We start from the raw sequence: 23,822 nt of genomic DNA on the forward strand, positions 1-23,822 counted from the left end.
CTTAAAACTTGGGGATTACGGCTTGAGACAATACCGAACACTTTTTGCTGGAAAAAGATGTTATTACAGATTGGAGCTCACAATTACAACAGAAACAGAAGGCTATAGTAGATCTTACAGAGGATTAGTTTGAACCCTAGTTTTATCGAGTTAAGCTAACTCGTACCAATCGGTTATCCCTGAGGGTACTCTCCGTCCGATATTGATGCCCAATGCCGAAATTGCATAGGGCAGTCTTGGTAACGATTAACGACAAGGATCACAACGATGTATCATACTCCAGTTACAGAGAAGAGCAGAGGGTCGCTCTTTAAAAGCGTGGGCGACGCGGTAGCGAGCACCAGATCGGTGGGCGGCTACCATATCGCCCAATTGGTCGATCGACTCGGTAATGGTCGGTGGGCGTTGGATAAGCTCAGATGCGCAGCGAGCAGTGCGCACTTGGCTGGTTTTACAGCAGCTCTCTCTCTCTCTCTCTCTCTCTCTCTCTCTCTCTCTCTCTCTCTCCCTCTCTTTCACACACATAAACACACAACACACACACACACACACCATGCATCCCCACAATATTCGTTCCCCACCTGGTCTGCATATCGCATCGACTAGGTCCTGATATGAGAGTTCTCCCGTGCCCCACGTTCGGCATCTTCCATCCTACGTCCACCCTTTACGATCAAGCCTGGTGTAATCGGTAGCTTCTGCGTCTTCGACCGCGGCCACTCTTCCCCGTATTCACCTCCCTCGTCTGCGCCGCCACCGCTACCACGGCGCGGCGCCTTAAATCTTGATCTCTTCTTCTCAGCGGGTAGAAGCAGAAGAGCGGAGTCTTCTGCGGAAAGAGTGTAAGGTGGGGGTAAGGCTAGTCTGGGCGCGCTTCGAGCGGAGCGCGCGGCGGTAGGCAATCTGCTCGAATACGGCGGAGAGCGAGCAGGTTGCCTCACGTAACGCACTCGCGTCTGGTCGTTCAAAGATAGTGCGAGGGGAGGGTGACTTGAAGAGAGGCGTTGCGCTGTTAAAAAAGGAAGCGAAGATACGTGTCGTGTATATCACGTTATGACAGCTCATAACGGGATCCTTCTAAACGAACAAATCGAAAAACCGCGACGTGTGAGCCTTTCGTTCCTCATGCTGGAGCACATGGGAGATAGCTGCGGCAAGTTGATCGCGTGACAAGAAAAACGGTGAGGAACAGTAGAACTGTCAAAGAGACGAAAGCGAGAGAAAGGGAGAGAGAAAGAGAGAAATAAAAGAAGAATAATCGTCTTCGTGCAATCCTGGAAGTTTATCTTCTTTTTATACTCTCTTTTGTATTTAGGGATCGAGTGTGCAAACAGACAAATCTGGTGATCTGTGTGTCAAAGATTTCTCGATGGTGAACGGAGAACGGGGTACCGAGGGGGAAATCGACCACGTATATGGAGCGACGAGGCAAGTCACGTCACATTAAATCTTGATCTCACCTCGAGTCTCAAGTCCCCCGCGGGAGGGGGAAAGTCTGGGCGCGCTTCGAAACCCCGAGCGGAAGGCAATCCGCTCGAATCCGGCGGAGCGCGAGCAAGTTACCCCGGTGCCGTAGTAGTCCTCGTTGCCTGTCATTGGAGAAGGGAACCCTCGTAGGCGGAAGAAACGAGAGGGCGATCAACACGCGAGGAAGAGTACGGAGAGGGAAGAGGGCCAGGTGAAGGAGAAGAGCAGGAGGAGGAGGAGGAGGAAAAGGAGGAGGAGGAGGAGGAGGAGGAGGAGGAGGAGAAGGAGGAGAACGTGGTCACGAGCTTTGTTGAAGGCGCCTGCGCTCCAACACTCCTTCGGCACCTTCGGCTCATCGGCTTCGACTAGGCTCAAGTGTCGCGACGACGTAAAAGCTCGCGTCGCGATGCGTCGTGACCGTCATCGCGCGATCGTACGAGAAGTCATTCCGCTCCGCTAATCGGCTCCGTAGCTACTCGTTTATCATTCCGCGTCACGTGGCGAGTCGGCAAAACGTGTTTGTGCTGTCAGTGGCTGACGCTATGCTTAAGTGGTATACACGTGATGGTTCAGTAAACAGTTCAATAGAGACGAGTTGTTTCTCGAAAACAAATGAGAATTGCAGATTGGTGAATGAGGCGAGAATGCGTTGAATTTGGCACGGATTGTGTCGATGTGCACATGTAGACAGGGATACAGCGATAGAAGAGAAATATTAACGATGGCGAAACTGGCAAGCAATCCTATTAGTAACTTCTGCAATATATCATTTGCACGTAAGTCGAAAAATGTTCGTTCAACGATATTGCCCAACGCATAGGAGGATATTCTTCGGAGGCGCTGTACGCCGATCAAAAGTATTATCAAATGATACGTTAACCAAGAGATACTCGTTATCATTCTGAGAATCGCGATCGGCGCGAAGGAAAAATCCATTGGATGAGAAACGGAAGATAGACGATTCAAAGATAGACGTGGTGGATCCGCAAAAGTGGAGGAAGAGCAGGAGAGGGAGGAGCCGTTGCTGAGCGTGGAGGGGGCGGAGGTGAGATCGTCTGGTGATGATGATCGGTGGCGGCGTCGCGACCCCTCCTGGTACTGCCAAGTCGGCGGCTGCGATCGACAGCGAAATGGTACAGGTCGACGGCATTGGCAGTGGTAGTGTCAGTGGCAGTGCTAGTGGTAGTGGTAGCCCGGCGACGGGTGCGACCACCACGCGCCTCACGAACAATAACAACAGCGGTAACAATAACAATAACAACAACAACAATAATGGGGAGATCAACAACAGTAATGATGGGCACGGAGTCGTCAATTGCACCGGCACGACCGCTTCGAGTGCGAGCGACAAGTTCTGCTGTCAGGACGAGGACGTTCCCGCCAGCACCGGTGTCGCTCGGCCTTGGGAACCACCATCGCCGACCTTCTCCCAGACGAGATCGCACCTGCTACAGGTACATCCGCCGCATCACCACCAGCAGCATCCGGCGGCACATCATCATCAACAATTGAATGTACCAGCTTCCCTGATCGATGGTGAGTAGAAATGCGTCAGTGGTATAATAAGAAGTTTAGGAATCGAATCGAACCCGATTATTCTTGTCGAATTTAATTCAGTTTTTGTTTCTTTCTTTCGAGTTCTGTAGACGGAGCAACTCTCGATTGACCGATACGGTAGCTATCAAATGAATCATCGTTTCGAACAAGCACAGTCTGACATGCGGGCAAATATTATTGCAATAATCGATTTAAAGCTGTAAACGAGATTTCCGAGTGCACTAAACTCATTAATAATTACTTCACGCTGAATGTTCAATATGAATCATGATAAAATAAATATTTTCATTGAATCGCGTATAATTTTTCAAGCACCTAAATCCGTTGTTAAATATCCGCTATGCGTTATAACAAATTCTAATACTTGCTAAAAGCGATACGTGTCGGTGCTTCTGCGTTCTGTTCTGGGTAGGAAGATTTTTTTGTACGTCTCGATACTGATCATTATATCATTCCTCGTTCTTTCTTGAATACCTAAGATAAGACGAGCGTGTGCAAGCAATGGAGAGCCAATTAATTGCGTTGTGCCATGATAATTACAGAATGCTTCACGCGCCATTATTTACAATCGTGTTCCATGCGCTTTATTACAACAAAAATGCACAGCGTTATTGAAATTTAAAACTGTTTAATGGAGAGATACTAAGTATCCGAAACACCTGAATACACTTTTAAGACTATCGAAGGTAGAAACACTATGTATAATCAATGAAACGAAAAACGAAGGAATATGTGACACGAAGAAATATATAAAAGACATGAAGAAATTTTATAATATGACAATAAGATAATTTTCCTTGCAGCGTAGATTTTGTTAGATTTCTCTGATATGATATTGTCACATCGATTTTTGACATAAATTTTCATCATTTCAAAAAACGTTAGAAAAAACTATGAAACAAGGAAACGGTCTCATCATTAATCGTATTTCGTTTTGTACTCTGTAAATCTTGTAGAATCGAATAAAAATCGAATTTTTATAATTATTCGAGTGATTTGTGTCTTATAATAATAAAAAAATTCACTACTTTAAAATTAAATAAAATTTCTATAGAATTTTTTTATCAGAATGGCATATTATTTGAATAATTGCACAAGTTCGATTATTTTTCTCTTTTAAATTGATGATTCGCTCTACGAGATTTAGAAAATAATATAATGCGTGTTTTATATAACTTGTTTACGTTACTAATTATACTATTACACGATATTGTTATATATTTATTTCGCAGGTATTATTATGTTGTACAATTCACAAACGTATAATTTAATTATTATGCGTTCCCGATAACGTCGATATATAAAACATGCAATATGTACGACAAATGGGTATATCGATTATATCTGTCGTTGATGAGAGATAAACAAGTAACTCTAATTGAATTATGAATCGCTTCACGATCTTTCGCCGCGCGAACCTTTCGATGCAGGACGGTAAAAGCAATTAACAATGAACACCTGTACGCTCAAACACACCTGTACAGGACTCGTCTCGTAATCAACATTAACGGAAGCATTTCACGCCTTTGGACACATGAAAAAATCTCAGACGTATTACAAAATCTTGATTCCAATTTCGAAAGGTAAATCTAATTTGATCGTAAAATTTGTAACGGAAGAATAAATCGAAAATAGCATTCTTACACTGAGAAAAAAAAGTTGTTTCAGTAGTCGTAAAACAACATTGCAAAAAATTTTATACGTTTTTCTTTGATTTACTACAATTTACTCACGATAAAATGCAAAATATAAAAAATAAAATTTAAAATGTTTAATTAAATTTTACTAAAAACAAAGCAAATTTTTTTTTAATATATTCTACCAATAACTTTGAGAAGATAATTTCTAAGAGAAAATCTTTTCTATGCAGTTTCCAAATATCTGTATTGTCAGATTAATATATGCTACATCACTTTTATCAAGTGAAATACAATCGAGAAACAAAATTTATTTCCCAAAACATATTCAGAAAAGCGCAACGCTCTTCTGTTGCTAATGCTTACAGCTCGTCGCTGCTTCTTTTCAACTTTTAATTAATTTGTCAAAAAAAAAACGAGGAACAAAATCGTAATTGTACAACAGACTCCCCATCACGGCCTATGTTATTTCACACGAATGTAATGTGTTCTTTCTCTGAGATTCACAAATGTCTTTGGCTGCTCGCTTTGAACAGTCCTGCCACAAAATCGTCGATAAGAGAATAAAGAGGCGCAATTGGGAGTAACAGGTATTCGTTCATAACATGTCCATCTGCCGCGCGTTCACGAATCTTTTCGCGATTCGCACTTGCCAGACGGTGCACGGGAGCTACCAAACGCCGCACTCGTTCGGAACCGGTTTCAATGCGTTGGCAACGCGAGTATACCACTCCTCGGATCGGCGGACGTATTACTCTCGTTTAACGCTCAATACCCGTCTATCCCGCGGGTACTCTCGATTCTCTCGCGTTCGCATTCGCGGAGCACTTCGTTCCAGAACCGCGAGATTTTACGACCACACCCAGACAGTTTCGAGGCAGATACCATATAGGCAATGGACGTCTTCCTCCGCGAGCGAGCGAAGAGGAAAACAGAGAGAGAGAGAGAGAGAGAGAGAGAGAGACACAGCAGAAAAGGACAAGAAGAAACGTTTTTCAAGTGCTCTGGTATAGCACACATTACGGCACTTGGCCATACGTACTATCGTGTGAAAGATATATACGTACTAATTACGGAATCATTTCTGAACGATTTCATTAAAAATGTAACCTAACATTCCTTCCCGATAATATAATATTTATTATCAAATTTGAATTCGTGATACCATTCACAAAATGTATCGTGTATTAATCACGTTTTCTTTAAATATCGAAATTGATTCCCTTAAACTGCGATCTAATGATACTGTTCGCGAATTAAAAGCTGCGAACAAATCCGACAATTTGACGTGGCAGACAAAGCGTAGCCCCTGCTTGGTTTGCGTGTTGAGAGCGCTAATCCAGTTTAAAACCCGATACGAGTTCGCCTCGTTGTTTCCGATGCTGAGTTGCGCGCTCGATACTTGGCGGCGTAAAATGCAGCGGGATTTTACGACCGCACCCAGAGAGTGTTTTGAAACAGGTACACCTCACGGTTAATAGCTGTCTTCGCGCCGCACTTTGTTACAATTTTGACGACCAATCGTCAAAAGTGTCCGGGAAGATATATACACTAATTACACGTAGGATATACTTGTTAACTCTTTGCTCACAATTTTACTACTGCAATTCTTTTTGTCAGTATTCTTGGATACTAAACATTATGTTTGTTGACACTTCTAAGTTTGCAATCATAATGATCCATGTTTATCGTTCTTTTTAATCATAAACTGAAAAAAGAGTTTCGTAATAATAAAATCTAAATAATAGTTACAAAGCTTTAGTGAAATAATTGTATCTAAATGTTTAATTAATGTAACTAAATATTTAGTAATATTTAGTAACCGTTTAGTAACCGATTTATTATTATTATGTTATGGTTCTTATTAATATAATTATTAAATGTTACTAAATATTTGATTATATCAATGGAACAATTATTTGAAATTATTAAAGCTTGTTATTATCGCCAAATCTCTCATTTTCAGGTTTGATATTGCTGGAAAATAAGATTTTCGCTCTTTTATGATGACGTTTCACTCTAGGAGATTTACCAGAAAATGAATAGAAACAAATTAATATTACATCAACACTCATTGTTTCATGTATATAAGTAAAAATATAAAATTTTCTTTAAAGAATTTAATAATCTTAAACAGAAACGACATGCTTACAACGTACCCCATTTTTATTCAATTATAATTGTAACGTATTGAGAAAAAAAAATAATGATTAGAAAATAACAATATTTTTAATATAATCAGAATTTTTTAATACTGTTATTATCAAAACGGTCATATTATGCTTTTTAAACTATTATAAAATTGAAATAAAAATATGATTTTTTGCTGAAATTTAAAAGATTAATTCTTTAAGAATTTTATATTCTTGTTTATATACGAAAAAAATAATTGTTGATTTGATACTTTTCTTTGTGTAACGTCCATAAATAAGAAAGTAAAAAGAATGGCTTACTCTTCCCATTGCACATTCAATGCTAAATATGATATCGAATTATGTCAACCAGTGATAACATTCAATTTGGGATATGATATCACTTAATGTAAAATGCAAATATGGATCATCGACGCATGATGCCGTGAAAATTTATGAGCAATTAGGCACTATTACGGTGACGCGTAACGATAACGCAGTTCTACATTGAGACTTTATGATTGCGTCCTAGAATATGTTTGCGACAAATGCCAAGAAATATGGAAATATCTTCATCTGCAAATAAATTTCTTCTCAATTCCCTCTTGGATACTCGTCATGGGCTTCACTAATCGCCGAGTTATTACGTAAAATGCTTGCTATGTATATCAATTATCGACTGCATGTACAATTTGCTCATGATTTTTTACATGATCTCTGTAGAAATTATAGTCTGATAATATAAGATTACTTTTTTTCTGAGACTCTGCCCTCGCATATAAACGTAGCTATCTGTCTGTTTAACATTCGAATTCTACTGCGCACGTAAAGAAATTCATAAATATGCGTGCAAATTCTACCTACAAGATTTCATTCCTGCGTTCGATTAAAATTATTATAAAAGTAAACATCTTTAAAGCAGACCATATATAAAACAACATAGTGAAATTATGCGATTGTATCATCTCAAACTGTGTATTTGATACATTTTCTTATCACTGTACGCATATATGAACTACACATCTGCACACTTTTGTTTCCTAACATTCTGGAATAATATTTAAGTGTATTCCGTTGCGTTTTATCTTTATGCGTGTGCGTGTCGCAAACGAACGGTCTGCATTCGAGAGTCAACTTGATTCGCGCATCGTCAGCGAACACTCGCGAGCGACGACGCGATTTTACTCAAAACCATCTGCGGACTCGGTCCGCAGATAAAACCACTCATCGGGAGCGCGGAGTGAACGATCTCACGAGTCGCCGAGTCCGCAGAAAGAGAATCGGCCTTCCAGTTTTTCTGTCTATTATCTATTACCGCCTTGTCAAGCGATCGGTCTTTACCGGCAGCGATTTCGAATATACGGATGAATACACCGTGAGACCTGATGCCAGAACTCGTTCAGAACCGGTTCCCGCCTGGTGTCGATGCAACGACGTTGGGACGCATTCATTTCTTTCTGTGCATCGGCTACTTTCGTTTTCACGACACCTCCGATCGCTTTGACACGAAACGAGCGCGGAATGCGCGTCCGATGTGCCGTCCAGATGTGGGCTGGGACGAGACGGAACGGGACAGGCGCGAGACTCGCGGGATTCGCGTAAGTTTTATTCGACGTTTCGAGCAACCGTTGCGAACGAGATTCCTCGGAAATAACTTCGACTGCACTTTAGTTTTGCCACGAATCCCCCGAGAATTTTGCGAGTTTAATTCACGACACGCGTTTCTTCTTCCTAATTGAATAACCATGACTCGAACGCGATCTGCGCGATTTCCGATCATTGACATACGATTTTAAGATCATTAGATATTCAACTTTATTTAATTCTGGTTATTTTGTATACACTGAGAAAATAATTGGTTGAAAAACTAAAATATTTAATCCGATACGTTCAACTAAACATTACGTTGATTCAATAATTATGTAATTATATATAAAAGGTACAGTTCATTTGTATCAACCATTAACATTTTTTAATCAAGAATTAACAAAACCAACTCAATATTTAGTTAAACGTATTGAACTAAATATTCTAGTTTTTCAACCAATTTTCTTTCTCATTGTATGATTTTTTTTTTTTGTAATGAAAATGTAGCAATAATATTTTTAAATATCAATGAATGAGAAAGATTAAAGAGATAACAAAAGTGAAGACTATGTAAAATGTACAGTAACGTTATAATAAATGCGTGCAAAGAAAGGTTCCTCCAGTTTCCTTTTTCCAAATTACAGTTAACGGGTTAAATTCTGATTAACAGTATTCCCGAGATGGCGCCATTAATAATTAGCTATAGTGATAATATAAATTGTGTAAAAGCGACCGTTCGATTACGCGGGTAACAAATTGCAAATGATCCTCGTAAGATGCACTTATTGAGCTGATTGGCGAACCACTCGGCTCATAAAGGGCTAATTAATTAAATGTTCTCACTATGCAAACGAACTGCCGCGTACTCACGCTGAGTTCACTCGTTGAAACCAATTAAAACAACGCGATACAAATGAGCACGACGGACCTGTTTTCTGCCAACACTCGGGATTTCATTTTGCACGACGACGGTCACTACCCGCACGATCGCCGGGCTCCTTACGTAGAATCGAAAAGGATAAAAAGCAATTGCGCTCATCGTTTGCAAAATGGTAGGTACCTACGCGCTCTTAATATCGTTTTACATATACCGTTCGATCGTAAATTGACATCTGTGCTATCCGCGCTAAACGTTGTTAAGATTAGTCGACGGTGCGATTACGGGGAAGCTGAGCCTGTAATAAGCACATCGTAATTTTGATCGCACGGCCGGCACAGTAATTAACATCTATCTCACATTTAATTCATATTATCCTTAAGCTCGCTTCGATTTACACTTGAAGCTCCGTTTCGTCCTATCGCAATTTTATTGAATACGCAGTGTAATTACGTTTTCCCTTTCCTTTATGATTATTTTCTACGAATCAATATTTCACTTACAATTAGCATAGTAGGTTCGATGGATCCATTTCATCAAATGTTTGCTTGCTCGAAATTAAATAAATGATTGTCTTCGGATTGCGCCGGTTAAATAAACAAGCGATTCACAATAGTGTTACTGCCCTGTTCAAAATGTTGTGAAAATGGTTCAGTTATATAAATCCATAAAAATTCGCGCTCATCGTTTTAAAAAAAACATTCATGGCACCTGGGGCGATGATTCATTTGCCACACAGGTACGCGCTTATAACAACCTAAACTCTGTACTTTTCTTTAATATGGTAGAGCGGGGTATAGTAGATCGATGTGTAATAAAACTGACAAACATGTACATATTGTGTACATGTGCGATTGATTGTCATATTATAGCGTCAAGTTTATTAAATAAACGATAATTTGCTATTGAATCCGAATTTTTGCTTAGAAACGAATTAACTTTTACTAACTTTATAAGATTGTTTGACATGTTAATGGCTATTTAGAAATAAAGATAATTATTCGGAAACTGAAGATAAAATTGATAAGTACTTACGTTCAAAATCCTTGTAATAGGATACTTGAACTAAATAAGATCGACTTGATTCATTTTATTTTTCATAAGCTGTATTTAATACAGTGTATTTAATAGAACTTTCAAAGGACATGGAGTTTTGCTGAAGTATCAAAAAATTTAGCTAAATACAAATCTGAAAATAATTTTGTTGAATCGTCAAAAGAATTATAATGATATTCAAACTGCAAAAAGATTTAAAATTCTTCCATTCAAGCTTAATGAGCAATGTCGCAAAATGTTTTAGTAAACAGTTGGACCATTCCATATAATTATTTTGATAAACTATAATAAATTTATTTTCAGATTTGTATCCAGCTGAATTTTTAAATACGTCAACAAACAAACCTTGATTCTATTCACGTAATTATAAAATTTCTGTTTAATACAATTTTTAAAAACAGAATTTCAGAACTCTAATAAAATTGAAAAGAATAAATTAAATTAAAATAAATAAACCTTATGCAGCTCAGGTACCTCAAGATACAATATATTGCAATAAAAATGTAGATATGCGAGGCAATATCGATATGAACATGAATTAACGATTAAAACTATAATTTGAATGATAGATCTCCTGACAGAACTGCGCTTTCAACATTCTGGAAGACCGTATCAATAACGGGATCGCCAGATCACGTTCAGCAACTTAAATTATTGCGCGTGAATGTGAAGTTATTTGACCGTGACCACTTTCGTCACAGCGATTACGCGAGCGATTGTTAATTTAACGAAGCATTCAATGGACCTCGAGGATCCTGAAAAAGATCTTTGTGAGAAAAATAGATTCCCGATTATCTCGAACCCGTAAAGTCACCTTTCGAATCTCGTTAACCAGCTCACGAAAATAATCTGTGGTCAAGAATGTGAAAGTGCGATGAAATTACGACGGTCAAAGATAAATCGCGATTTCGCCCTGACAATATTATTATTTATTCGGTACGATAATGTCATTATTATAGGTACATTATATCGAAATGTTTCTCTCTGATTGCAGGTGTGAATTTGCAAAATTGCACGGCCGGTCCGTTTGCCAGCGGCAATAACGGCAACGCATCGCGGCAACGTCTAATCGAATTGTCACACGGATTAGGAGCGTTGAGGCATTACAACGATCTCGCTAACCACGTGCTGTCATTAAACCAACAGGGCGCAGTTGTTACGAAACTTTTAGGTTTGTAAAGTATATTCTTACGATTTATCACAGAGCTGCCTCGCGCGAGGAGAATCACATTCGCGATACTATTTGTATCGCTCGATATTATGCTCCCCGGTTGTTTCTTATCGTTGACGATAAGAATATGCAAATTATTGGGTGACATTCTGAACACGAGAACTTACGTAGGGAAACTACTCCGTTGACATATCGCTATTACGTTCGTCAACCACTACGCCTATCGCCGGTATCGAGCGCCACGCATTACCTACGCACGTAATTTCGATATGAAGTCAAGGCAGAAATCATCCATTTATATTCCACGTTCCGAGAATACCATCGATCGTCCGGAAATAGGAGAAAAATAGATATTGGAGATGCACAAGGGGAAGATTTTCCTGAGTCAAGAATTACTAGATAAATTCTGAGATATAGAAGGTTCTTATCGTATTTGTCAAATGTAAGTTTTAAAGTAATTTCTATGTATGAGAAAAAAATAATACTGACATTTTTCCTATCTAAACGAAAACTTTCTTTCGATCTAAGTTTTTTTTTCCATTTTATACTTTATCTTGGGCACTTCTCTCTCTCTCTCTCTCTCTCTCTCTCTCTCTCTCTCTCTCTCTTCCTGTATCTCTTTAATTCCAAATTTACATAATTCTTGATTGTATTTTTTCGCGTTGCGATTCGCGCAGCAATTACTGGCGGCCTCAAACGATGCCGCGTTAATATCTCGAGCGATTCCAAGCAGGGCAAAGAACAGGGAATAGCGCCAAACTCGCGAGTATGGTCAGACATAACGAGCGTCATGAAGAACGCAGCTTCGGCCACTCGAAGCTCGTTAGCTCGCGAGAATTAACACGTAATAACCACTTCTTTCACGCATTAAATTTCAGCACCTCGGCAACAAACTTAAATAATTCGCTGATAATTGCGCCAATCATTTAGCCTGTCTACATTCCTACGGATTAACGCAAAGTTTCGACTTTCGCTCTTCTTTAATTTGGTAAAGTGTCGAATTTGAAAGTTTATGAATTCGCCATAGCATATTGTATACATTTTCTTTCTAGTTAACTTCAATGAAAATTATTCCACGCTAAAAAAGGAATCGAAATATTCAGAGGCGAATGTTACTTTTTTTATAATATTTATTACGTAAAAAAATTTGAATGATTTGATTCTTTAATATTCAACTTGCAGACAGTGATATTTTTGCCAATGTCCATAAAGCTTTTGGAGCATTCCCAGAAACCATATTTCAATACCTCTTTCAATGTTCTTTTCGCTTTTGTAATGACTTTCTCGGCGCTCGTGAATTGTTTATGCTTCTAAACCAGTGTTTTCTTCATTTTATTTTTCATGTGCTTCTTCAAGCATTCGTAATGTGAAAGAAACCGCAGGTTTAGTGGCATACCTAAATGATTCGCGAACACCGAAGAAGTCATTGCAAATGACGCGCTGAAAAAGATATTGAGATATGTTGTTCAGGAATGTTTCCAAAAGCTTTACCGACATTGTATATCACTAAAGTGTATTTAAGAATCTCTATTTAAGAAACTATTTTGCAAAAAATATTGTATAAATAGATTATTTATGTTTATAATAAATTAATTCAAGAAATTTTATTAAAGCTAATAGTACAACTTGAAAAAAAATCAAAATCAATAGGTAGTAAACCTTTAGTCTTTTGCTCTAAGCTCTGAATTATGACGTTAATTTGCTCTAAATTCTAAATCTTACTGTTAAGATTTGACCAGCTTGCTTAAACTTAGGGATTATGTCTTAAGGCAGTGTTAAAAACGGTTTCTTTTTTTCAGAAAAAAGTTTAGAACTTAGAACTCAAAGACTAAAGGGTTACTACACTTATTGTACATTGAGGCTAATCACTCTCGAGACCACATTCTGAACTTCCCGGTATTTGCGCTCTTTGCGATTACTCGCACTGCTCTTCGTGCCTTGTACCTTCGACCGCCATATTCCGCGAGTTAACGCAGATCGCGGAGCTTTTACTATGATGGGCACGCGAGTGCGATCTTGCACGCGAGAGCACGGTGAAACTCGCGGAAAATTAGACCCCGAACGTTATCGGAAATCGTTGGGTATCGGTACGAGCGGACGGAAGCTCGGATCGCGTTCGAGGAAAGGCGAAGAAGCCAAGAAGAACAAGAAGAAACAAGGAGGAGGAGGAGGAGGAGGAGGAGGAGAAGGAAGAAGGATCCGCGCGCCGAGAGAGGCGAATAATAAAAAATGGAGGCGAGCCACCGAGCATTGCCGTGGAACGCCAGAGTTTCTCTCTTTCTCGTAGAGACCTGCCTGCCTACCTACCTCGCGGTCCTCGTTAACTTTACGAGCCGCTCGTAAAAATACCGTTCGTGGCCTGCTCTCTCGCGGCGCGCCGGTAATGTCTTCATCTCGCTGGATACGGACTCCTTAGGCGTCTCGAGGTGAATATAATGTACCATAATCGGCCGACCAATTACTTAACGACGGCGAACAATTAATTCCTTCGGCGCGAGCGAGTGACCCGCTCCGCGTTGTCGGAAAGGAAACAAATGTTGTTACGCGATATCTGCTCACTTTGACGCGGAAAATAAATACGAATTATATCATGGCACAGGTATTTCTCTACTTACGACAAAGTCACATTCGAAACTTTGGTCGAAATCCTTTCAATTTTCTAGCTATTAAATCGAGATGCAATCATATTATGATTTTTCGATTTTTTCGAATTTTTAGCAAAGGTAAATAATCGTTTTTAAATTTCCGCTTAACACCAAAATTCACATTTTATATATTTTCCAAAACAAGTGGGTTACATGCATAACAGCAGGTTAAAAGCAAAAACATTTTTTTCATAAAAAATAATTATTTATTACTAAAAATAATTATAGACTTTAACGTGAGAAAATGACGAAAATTTTTTTCCTTGGAATATAATCCTTAATATTTAATATTATAAAATTAATGTTTAGCTTAAACACAAACTAGATTCAACGAGTGATTAAAAAGAGCGAAGCTACCGCGGCCGTGCATGTCGGTCGTAAGTCGGAGCAGTCGTAAGTAACAAGAAGGATGCTCGTCTCGGTGATTCATATTCATAAACTAAAAGTACGATTCCATTATATCGATTTTCGTGTCGTCAAACGTTGCGGCTACGCTATACCGATTACAGACGATCGGTTCAAAGATAAATTGAGAGACTATACGGGATAAATGGGCAAAATTTCGCGCGAGCGTGCTGCATAAGCTTGACACGTCACTATTGCGGTCGTTAGGATAACTGGATGGCAATCGTGAGTGGACAATGCCGAAGGCGTTCCGGTTGTTTGCTCGTAGTTTCTATCGCGACGCTCTTCATACACGTCCGCCGTATAATTACGCTAATTTCTCATTATCAATTCATAAAAGAGATCAACTCGCCCGCGAAACGCACGCATGCGACGCGCGTTGAATGCAGCAGGCCTTCTCGCTTCGTAACGACGCGGACGGCGAACTAACATCCACTGTGCTCGCGAGTAACCCTAACCGGCTAACGAAATTGGCTTCGTGCGGTTTCTTTTATTAAAAACGATGCTCTCCGCTCAAAAATTTTATGTACGCACGCACGTAGGCGCGCACACACGTGCACAGGAGTAAGTCGAACGAGCAACAATGAAAAACGGAGGCTGGGAGGGGGAAGAAGGGAGGGGTGGGAAGAGATCGGTGATGAAGGCAGGGAAAGATAGATACAGGGACGGAAAGACAGGGAGAGGAGCTAAAGGACGAAGAGAGGAGGACCGGGATAGCAGGTCGAGGCAAGGAATTTGCTCGCGGCATGGATACCTATTAGGTGGATACATCGTTTATGTACCCGGCACGCACTTCATCCGTGGGAGCGCACGCGATACCCTCTGCCGGGTTTAGCCGTCATTATTGTTATTAATAATAGTACGTAACGACCGATAATTGCTCAAGTCTGCCTGCGCCTCTGGTTTCCATTACCTCACGATCTCCCGGCATCGTCCACCGGGGGGGATTGACGGATACCTGATGGCCGTGCATCCCTCACCCCGCTATCGAAGATCCGCGACAGAGCGCGAATGACGGATGATGCATGCACATGTACGGATGACGTCCACCGTCCTTCCACGATGAATCCGCGCGTAATTGGGGTCGGAAGGCGAACCCTTTACGCCCGATGGTTGACGTTGATATTAGCACGCGAGCGTGACTTTCGTTTCTTCGCTTCTATCGTGTCGCTCGCGAGAAACGGGGCAAAAACAGCGGATATCTTGAGCGCGACGTAGCTTCGAATACATACCATTAGCAACGGCATAATAACGTTGACAAAACAAAAAAATTTTATAATATAATGTATTAACATGAATGCAATTGCAATCTATCAGATTCGTATTAGTCGTCATTATATATAATTTAATGAAGTTATCATATAATTAACTGACATGTGTCGCTGTATATTATAATATGACAACGATACACTGGGTAGAAAATTTTTTTTATTTTAATAAATATATTTATTAAAATTAGATTTACTTAATTGAAATAAGTAATTAAAATGTAAAGTATAAAATTCTTCTTTTATATATAATTATAGTAAACCGAAACGTTAAAAAGTGGTTTCTTGTTCAGGAGTTTATTTGAATCAAATTTACATTGAGTAGAGTATGATACTTGAATAAATAATAATTCAAAGCAGACATTTATTATATTATATTATATTATAGAAAGTATTTTGTACAAACTATGATTACTTAATAAAAAATTTTATTTTCAAAAATCAACAACTAGCATTATTAGAAAACAAGCAATTTCTAAAAAATAAAATTTATATTTCAATAAACATTGTATAAAATGGCTTTTATAATTAATAAATGACTTTTAATATAAAAATCGTGTGTTTGAAACAAGAATTTGTTATATAAAATAGCGTTCCATAATAATGTAACTTAATGCATTAAAATTGGATTAGAACGCACTTTATTTGTACGTACGCCTTTTACGGTATCAACAGCATGCAATCGATCACGTGCACAGTCTTTTCATACGTACAATATTCTTAGACCGAGCTGTGCGCGTCTTAGCATTCTCTTGTAGGTATTAATTAATTCATGACTAATTGACTACTACGTCGCTCATTGTCTTTCCCACGAATAAATTATAAGTTCGGTTTCTACGGGATATATGTGACAGCGGTAGATGTAAACGGTAAATGTAAACTTAAAATGTATTTTTACCGATATCTTTACATCTTATTTAAAATAAATGTCCCTGTATTTTTGGGAGATAGAGAGAGAGAAAGAGAAGAAAGGGTGGATTGTAATCCGATAATTTTTACAAATGGCATCACATCTGATTGATCTAAGCCTGCAATTCAATTCTTAAGCAGACACCTATGGCGATAATGACACTAAAAATTATCACAAGCCAACGCGCACGGTGGTTACGCGTGTGCAGATAATTTTCTTATACTACGATGTATATTACGTAAACATCCTCATGCTGTCCTAATTGCTGCATCATGAATCCGCCCAGATACAAAGATAGGATTGATATCCGTTTGTCGGTAGCACGCGATGTTAGGCGTCGCGAACTATACGTGCGTATTGCCGTGACTTTTGTAATATTATATGTTGTCATATGTATTTTCATTCTTTCTTACGTTTGATGCACGTTACAACGTTATTCTATCGATCATCTTAAAAGGACTGAGAAAATCCTAATATGCACCTTGCACGGGACAATATCCAAGGCGATCTGAAATGTTTACGTGAATAAAACAAATTACATTTAATACCATTCAATTGTAACGTATAATATTACAATTATCACTCTTTTCGCATCAATCACGCCTGCGAAAGATACATTCGGATTTCGTGGCGCGTGCATCGCGTGATTTTCAGGAATTACGGCGAGCTTCGCGAGTTTTGGCGTGACCGAGCTGCCGAATAGGCTGCCGAATAGGGCGCAAAATATAAATGTGCCATGCCGCGGCGCCATTTACGAGCGATTTTATCGAGGGCCCAGGAGTTTTGCCAATGCATCGCGTCCTTGAAGCCCCGTTTTATCGTGTTTCAGGTACGTTGCGCCCGCCGGGTCTGATCGGTGGCAGTAAGCCGAAAGTAGCAACGCCGGCTGTCGTCGCTAAGATCGAGCAATATAAAAGGGAGAACCCGACTATCTTCGCCTGGGAAATTCGGGAGAGGCTAATCTCCGAAGGTAAGATAACAACGTCGCTAAGATCGGACCCTTATCGTAAGACGTGTCCAAACATATGTGTATTTAGATTAAATTGAAGTAAACTTATGAGCCGTGTCGCACTTAAATATTACTTGCGAAAAGGAAGATAACGACTTGCAAATCAATTATTTTACTTTGGTCGGAAAGAGCGAATACAATAAGGATAATAATTGCGAAGCGTAAGCGTTCGAAAGAATTGATCAACTTGTGACTAACATTGACATTGACAAAGATTTTTCGCGGTATTTCTCTTAGCGCGCGCGCGCTCTTAGTCATAACGCCGAGTCTTCTTCGCCGGCGTAATGCGCAAACTAGCGTGTTCCTCGCTTAATTATGCTCGTTCTCTGCGAGCCATGCGAATGCAAACCACTCAAGATTACAGACGCACGTATGAGTAACATATAATTTAAGGAAAGAATTAAGAAACGCGCGTTTCTGCGACCTTACTTCATGACACACATACTCGAGGCATTCGTGCTAACACGAATATCATTACAATCGTCAGTAAACTCTGATATGCCTTTTGTTGCAATGCAACGCTGTCATTCGAGAAATTCGATGTTACAGCGTCAAAAGTTGCGTCACGCCTACATCATTAATCCTTTCGTGCCTGGTGGGACACATATGTCCCGCCCCTTCAAATATTCATATCTTCCACAAAAGTAAAGATAGCGACTTCTTTCTGAGCTTTCTGACTTTTCACAAAAAATCCACGCCCCTGTGAGTCTCACCTTTTGATTTACATACCTCATTAAATATTCGTAAAATAGAATATAAGTGAAATATATATATATCTTTTACAAAAATTAAGATAAGTTTTTTCTCTGCTCCTTTTGTAAGTTAATGTAAAAGTTATATGAAAAAATTGCTACTTAATTTTAAAATAATAGACCAAATGCTAAATTTCACTAGATCTGAGTGAAGTTCGTTTGGATCTGTTATTTTAAATTTTGAAGTTTTGAGTAGACAGATTTACAATCAGTAATCTTAAGAGTGAGCCGCCGTTCGAGTGAGCCGCGAATAAAATGCTAATTATTACAAGAAAAGTCAGGCACAAAAGGATTAATAATTTTAAAATTGTGAAAAATTCTGTATGTTCATAACGAGATCTTTACCGTAATCATGTTAATTCTGATCCGCAATAAGTGCAGTAAGTCTTTAGCGTTTTTCTCTAAGCTTTGAGCTAGAATATTAATTTACTCTAAGTTATAACTTTTACAGTTGAAATTAAGATTCAGACATGTTCAATACAATATGTCTGTTCTATTCTATTTCAACCTGATATCTTCGAGCACTATAAGTATTCATGTTAAATCTGTCTATGGCTCATTTAAAGCTTAGAGATTACAGCTTAATCTTATAGTAAATTCAATTAGATTGCACTAGTGCGCATTAAAGCCGCTGCACATTAATCTAACTTAAGTGTAAAAATGATATATCACATATATTCATGTTGTTTTTGAACGACACGGCTTTAATATGTACTAGTGTACCATATGCACTAGTGCGTCCAATCGAATTCGCTATTAGAGTGCTACTATGGGTGAATTTTCACTCAGATATTAATTCAAGTTTAGTATAATTTTTTTTTATTAAAAAGTTAATAGTTTAAAATAATATTTAATAATGTTAATTTAGTTATTCTAACACCTTGCAACCTGTAAAGTAAAAGAAATCTAAAAGTGTAGAAAAATTCTCAACTATATGGGTGAATATTAGCGCTCTTAATGTAGTACTGGAAATAATTTTGTTACAAAAAAAATCGTGCGAAGACTTACTGCGCCCATTCTAGATCGAGTTCTAACTCGAGGATATCCTCGGGATTCGCGTTGACCGCAACGTCGGCATTTCGCCTGTTTCAGGAGTCTGCAGTAACGCGACAGCGCCGTCGGTCAGCAGCATCAATCGGATATTACGGAACCGCGCCGCGGAACGCGCGGCCGCGGAATTTGCGCGTGCCGCCGGCTACGGCCTGTACGCGGCCGCCGGGCCGCATCCGTACTTCAATTCGCACCAGCACCCGACGACGAGCCACCATCTACCGGCGGGCTGGCCGGCGCCGGGAGCAGCCGGACACCCGTGGATGCTGCCGCCACTTGCCACCGGTATATCCGGCGCTGCCGCGTCGGCTTTGCTTTTGCCACCGTCCCTGAGTCCCGGTGCGGCCGCCGCTGCGGCCGCGGCCGCGTCCGCGTCCGCCGCGGGCACTTCCGAGCATGCGCTTCATGCCGCCGACGCGATCGCTCGTGGATATTTGCAAGGTGACGAAAGAGACATGCATCGTCCTTCGATGTCGCGACGCGTGAAAACTTGTGTTGTATTTAATATGTGCCCCCTATATCTTTTTTAGATATAGAGAGAAAAGTCGCCAATACTGGCAAACACCTCCTAAAGCGGCATCCCTTTATTTCTCGAAAACTAAACATTGCACTGTTTTAATACTGACAAAAAGATGATCTTCTTAGATAATTAAAGAGATAAAATCCCATAGTTTATACACTCATGGCTTTTTTCTACATAAAATCTGCTAAAAACAAATTTTTGAAAAAGTGAAAATAAAATTTGCATAATTGCATAGTTTAAGCAACAGTAAAACATATTGTTGATAATATTAAATATAAAATATCATAGAGAATTTCCTAGAGAAATCGAGAGTATTTTGTGGCAATCTTATGAAAATATTGTAAATATCAATTTTGTATTTACCTGAAAGTTATAAAACGTGTTAGTTTTCGTCAATTTGTCGATACAAGAAAAATGGTTTTTATTGGGTTGTTGTATTCAGAAATGCACAGCCCATAAAAAAACGTATTTGAATTAATGTGCAGATGGTGATGGAGATGACGGAAGCTTAGACGGGTCGGAGCAGCCCAAGTTCCGACGCAACCGCACGACTTTCAGTCCAGAGCAGCTCGAGGAGCTCGAAAAGGAATTCGAAAGGTCGCATTACCCGTGTGTGTCCACGCGCGAACGTCTCGCCTCGAAAACGTCGCTCTCGGAAGCCCGCGTTCAGGTGAGAATCTACCAATACATAAAGAGCCGACGCGACGACGCAGGGCCTAATTCGATATTTATAAATTGGAGAAGACCCTGCGCGTCGGACTGCGGCTGCGTCGTACCCGTCCGACTTGATCACGAGCGTTCTAACGACCTAACTCGTGACTCTTAGGTTTGGTTTTCCAACAGACGGGCAAAGTGGCGTCGTCATCAGCGCATGAATCTCTTAAAACGTTCGCCACCACCGCCTCCACCACCACCACCACCACCGCCGCAGCCGCAGCCGCCGCCGCAGCAACCGCACTCCGCTACGTCCGCTATGGAAATCGGCCAGCGTACGTCCAGCTGTTCCATCGCCGGCATGGGCGGCGAAAGTAGCGCGTTTCGCGCGGTCGTCGCCAATTCCGCAACTAGAGACGCCGGACTCGACAGACCCGAAAGGATCGACAGGCACGAATCGGTGCCGAAGCAACCGGAAAGGAAACCTAGCGCCTTCCGGATGATCAGTCAATTAGTGGGTGACGATTCGTCCGGGCTCTCGAGACCGACCAGTCCCGTGTACGATCAGCGACAAGGATCTGGTCTTGGTCCGCGCCCGGGATCGGCACATAGGATACGCTACGATCAGAACGAGGACGAAGACGAGGAAATTGACGTTCAAGATTCCGACCAGGATGTACCGTCTTCGCCAACGGTTGCTTGGAGAGATCATTGGACTGACCAACAACCGTTGGAACTGACAAAGCACGATCGTTGAACAAGAGATGCGATATCTCCATTTTATTTCGACCGTTATGATCGTTGAATCCGGAGTGATGATTTTCGCGAAAACATCGAAAACATCGAACGGCTTGCAGTTTATTTATTGAAAAATATTGGCTGGACGAATCTCGTGGATCGGTGACTACCAGTGTTCAAGTGCGACGTCGCCCCAGTTCTTTATCTTTCTTTATTGGTGATCGATAAGTGAAATGTTCTCGTTTGCTTTACGGTGCACGAAGTACAGTAAGCCGAAAAAATAGCGGATACTAACTATAATCGCAAAACGTCGATCCGGAATCAATTGTTCAGTTGACACGCCAATGACCGAGTGATAAATCGATAACGTGCCGCATTAGCAGCGGACTCGATTCAACGATTGACCGGCGTGTAGCGTCAGATGCGGCACTGTGGCTATAATCCACCTGATGCTACAAATGCTTCGAAGCACATTCCTTGATTAGTCAATTAGTAAAATTCTTTATGCTGATTGGTCAATCAAATGCTTCGAAGCATTTGTAGCGATCAAGTGGACCGCACCCCGTGTGTGTTGCATTTTTTTTTCTTTTCTCATTATTGTCGGGCTGGCTCTTCTCCATTGGTTGAAGTTTCCAATATCTATGAAACTGTGCTTATTATACGACATGGACAATTTCTTACGATCGCGGATGCGAATAAGTGTATAATATTGTGAGCTGTATAATATTAAAATGCAACGTCATTGTAATTATTATTGTTGGTTATAAGTGATCGAGGCGTACCGCGTGACAAAAGCAAACGCTGTTAGATCGTTCAAATCTACCTGGGGAGCCGCTCGCGCGAGTAGAGAATATAAAAATAACACATACCGTGAAGAAAGAATGAGATTGTTCGAGCTCATTCGGAACTAGTCCTAGCGAATCTTTATGAATTAGGGTTATGCGTTAACTGGATATTTGAAATAGAAGTAAGCGAAAAACACAGATAATCCTATACGAACTGTGTTAAAATAATGTTTATTTAAATGAAACCGTTTGTAAATATCCACACATGGCGTCACAACTCATTTTCTCTTGCAAACTCTTCCAAAATTTTCTTTTTAATTATCCTCCGAAGGACAAAACAGTTTTATTGGCGAGCCATCGAATATCCGCACAATGAAATATGTTATATTGAAATAAATTTACATAAATATCATACGCTCTGTTAATCATATTAATTCCCTTCCCTTCCCTTTTCTAATTCTAAGGTTAATCAACAACAAGAATGAGATACAATTAATGATTAGAAAATAGGCTAATGGGAGTTAGCGCGGGTAAAAGTGCACAATCACAAGTATCGATATTAAATCATTTATTCAATTCATAATTACAAAACGAACGTTTTGAATTGAATAATTTTGAATTGAATAAATGATTTAATATCGATACTTGTGATTACGCACTTTTACCCGCGCTGACTCTCATTAGCCTATTTTCCAATCATTAATTGTATTTAAATTTCGAGAGTCCGAAACTAACTAATTTTTTAAGAATAAAATATATAATTTTTTTAGCTGCTTATTATTTCCTGTTTTTGAAAATTACTTTAACCGTTTTACAAATTACAATTAAAAAACTTAAACATTAAAACCGAGTGGAATATAAATAAAAGCGAGATGTTCTTCATTAAATAATCTAAATTTAACAACTGTTTGTCCTACGAACTATACATATCTTTATTGATTTACATTGCAATCACTATAAATATTAATATGTAAAGCAATCGATATCTCGAGTTGCTATAGGTACTTCCTACGTGATTCATGTTCTCTGGTAAAATTATCCTTGCTGAACTATATTTCCGCATACTTCTTAACGCGGTACAAGATATTCCGCTATGGAGCGGCACACTCGCAGTTTAATACTCTTCCCGTGCTTATCTTTTATTGAACCGCTCGCGGATATTCTCTACGACCGATCGTGCGGCCGTGTATCCTTTCTAAAAAAAGGCATGTAAAGAATATATATCGAAATTATTGGTTTCGTTTTTCCACGATGACGATTGGTTCTCTCACTGCGCTAACTTCATGAGCAGCAGTCATCGCGGATACCGCGGTATTTTTAGTTTTACTAAGTGTATTGAAGGGTTAATAATGTAATTTTTCTTCGATCCTGCGCAGAACATTTATAAAACATTAAAATATAATATGAAAATTGATTTGACTCACCGAACCGTTGCGCAACGAGCGGAGTTTATCAGCCACGAAACCTACGGTGATTACTGTAACACACAAAAATAAGATTTAAACATTAAAACTGCGCTCAAAATAATCAATGTTTCAAAAGTTAATTCTTATACATCCAGAGAAAAGTATCTTAGAGTGAAAAAATATTTGTTTGACT

At 39.7% G+C, this 23,822-nt stretch overlaps 1 protein-coding gene across 2 annotated transcripts; it reads left to right on the plus strand.

The window, feature by feature from the left end:
* The first annotated feature begins 1,594 nt into the window (after window positions 1–1,594).
* LOC105201026 (paired box protein Pax-3-B) lies at window positions 1,595–22,635 on the plus strand. Of its 2 annotated transcripts, none has more exons than XM_011168861.3 (6): window positions 1,595–3,003; window positions 11,308–11,484; window positions 17,542–17,682; window positions 19,566–19,964; window positions 20,532–20,716; window positions 20,873–22,635. In XM_011168861.3, exons 1-6 carry the CDS (start codon window positions 2,529–2,531, stop codon window positions 21,455–21,457), a joined length of 1,962 nt encoding a protein of 653 aa, XP_011167163.1. In that variant the 5' UTR covers window positions 1,595–2,528; the 3' UTR covers window positions 21,458–22,635. The 2 variants fall into 2 exon arrangements, with proteins under 2 accessions (XP_011167163.1, XP_011167164.1); XM_011168862.3 differs by having other exon boundaries at window positions 19,566–19,808.
* The last annotated feature ends 1,187 nt before the right edge of the window (window positions 22,636–23,822 follow it).

Source organism: Solenopsis invicta, chromosome 3, assembly GCF_016802725.1.
Source record: "Solenopsis invicta isolate M01_SB chromosome 3, UNIL_Sinv_3.0, whole genome shotgun sequence".
Lineage (NCBI taxonomy): Eukaryota > Metazoa > Arthropoda > Insecta > Hymenoptera > Formicidae > Solenopsis > Solenopsis invicta.

Excerpts from the sequence above, each read along its gene's own strand:
- LOC105201026 (XM_011168861.3), top strand. The coding sequence starts at position 2,529 with ATGATGATCGGTGGCGGCGTCGCGACCCCTCCTGGTACTGCCAAGTCG. Across the intron at positions 17,683-19,565 it reads GGAGAGGCTAATCTCCGAAG|GAGTCTGCAGTAACGCGACA; the intron begins GTAAGATAACAA and ends CGCCTGTTTCAG. Across the intron at positions 20,717-20,872 it reads TCTCGGAAGCCCGCGTTCAG|GTTTGGTTTTCCAACAGACG; the intron begins GTGAGAATCTAC and ends CGTGACTCTTAG.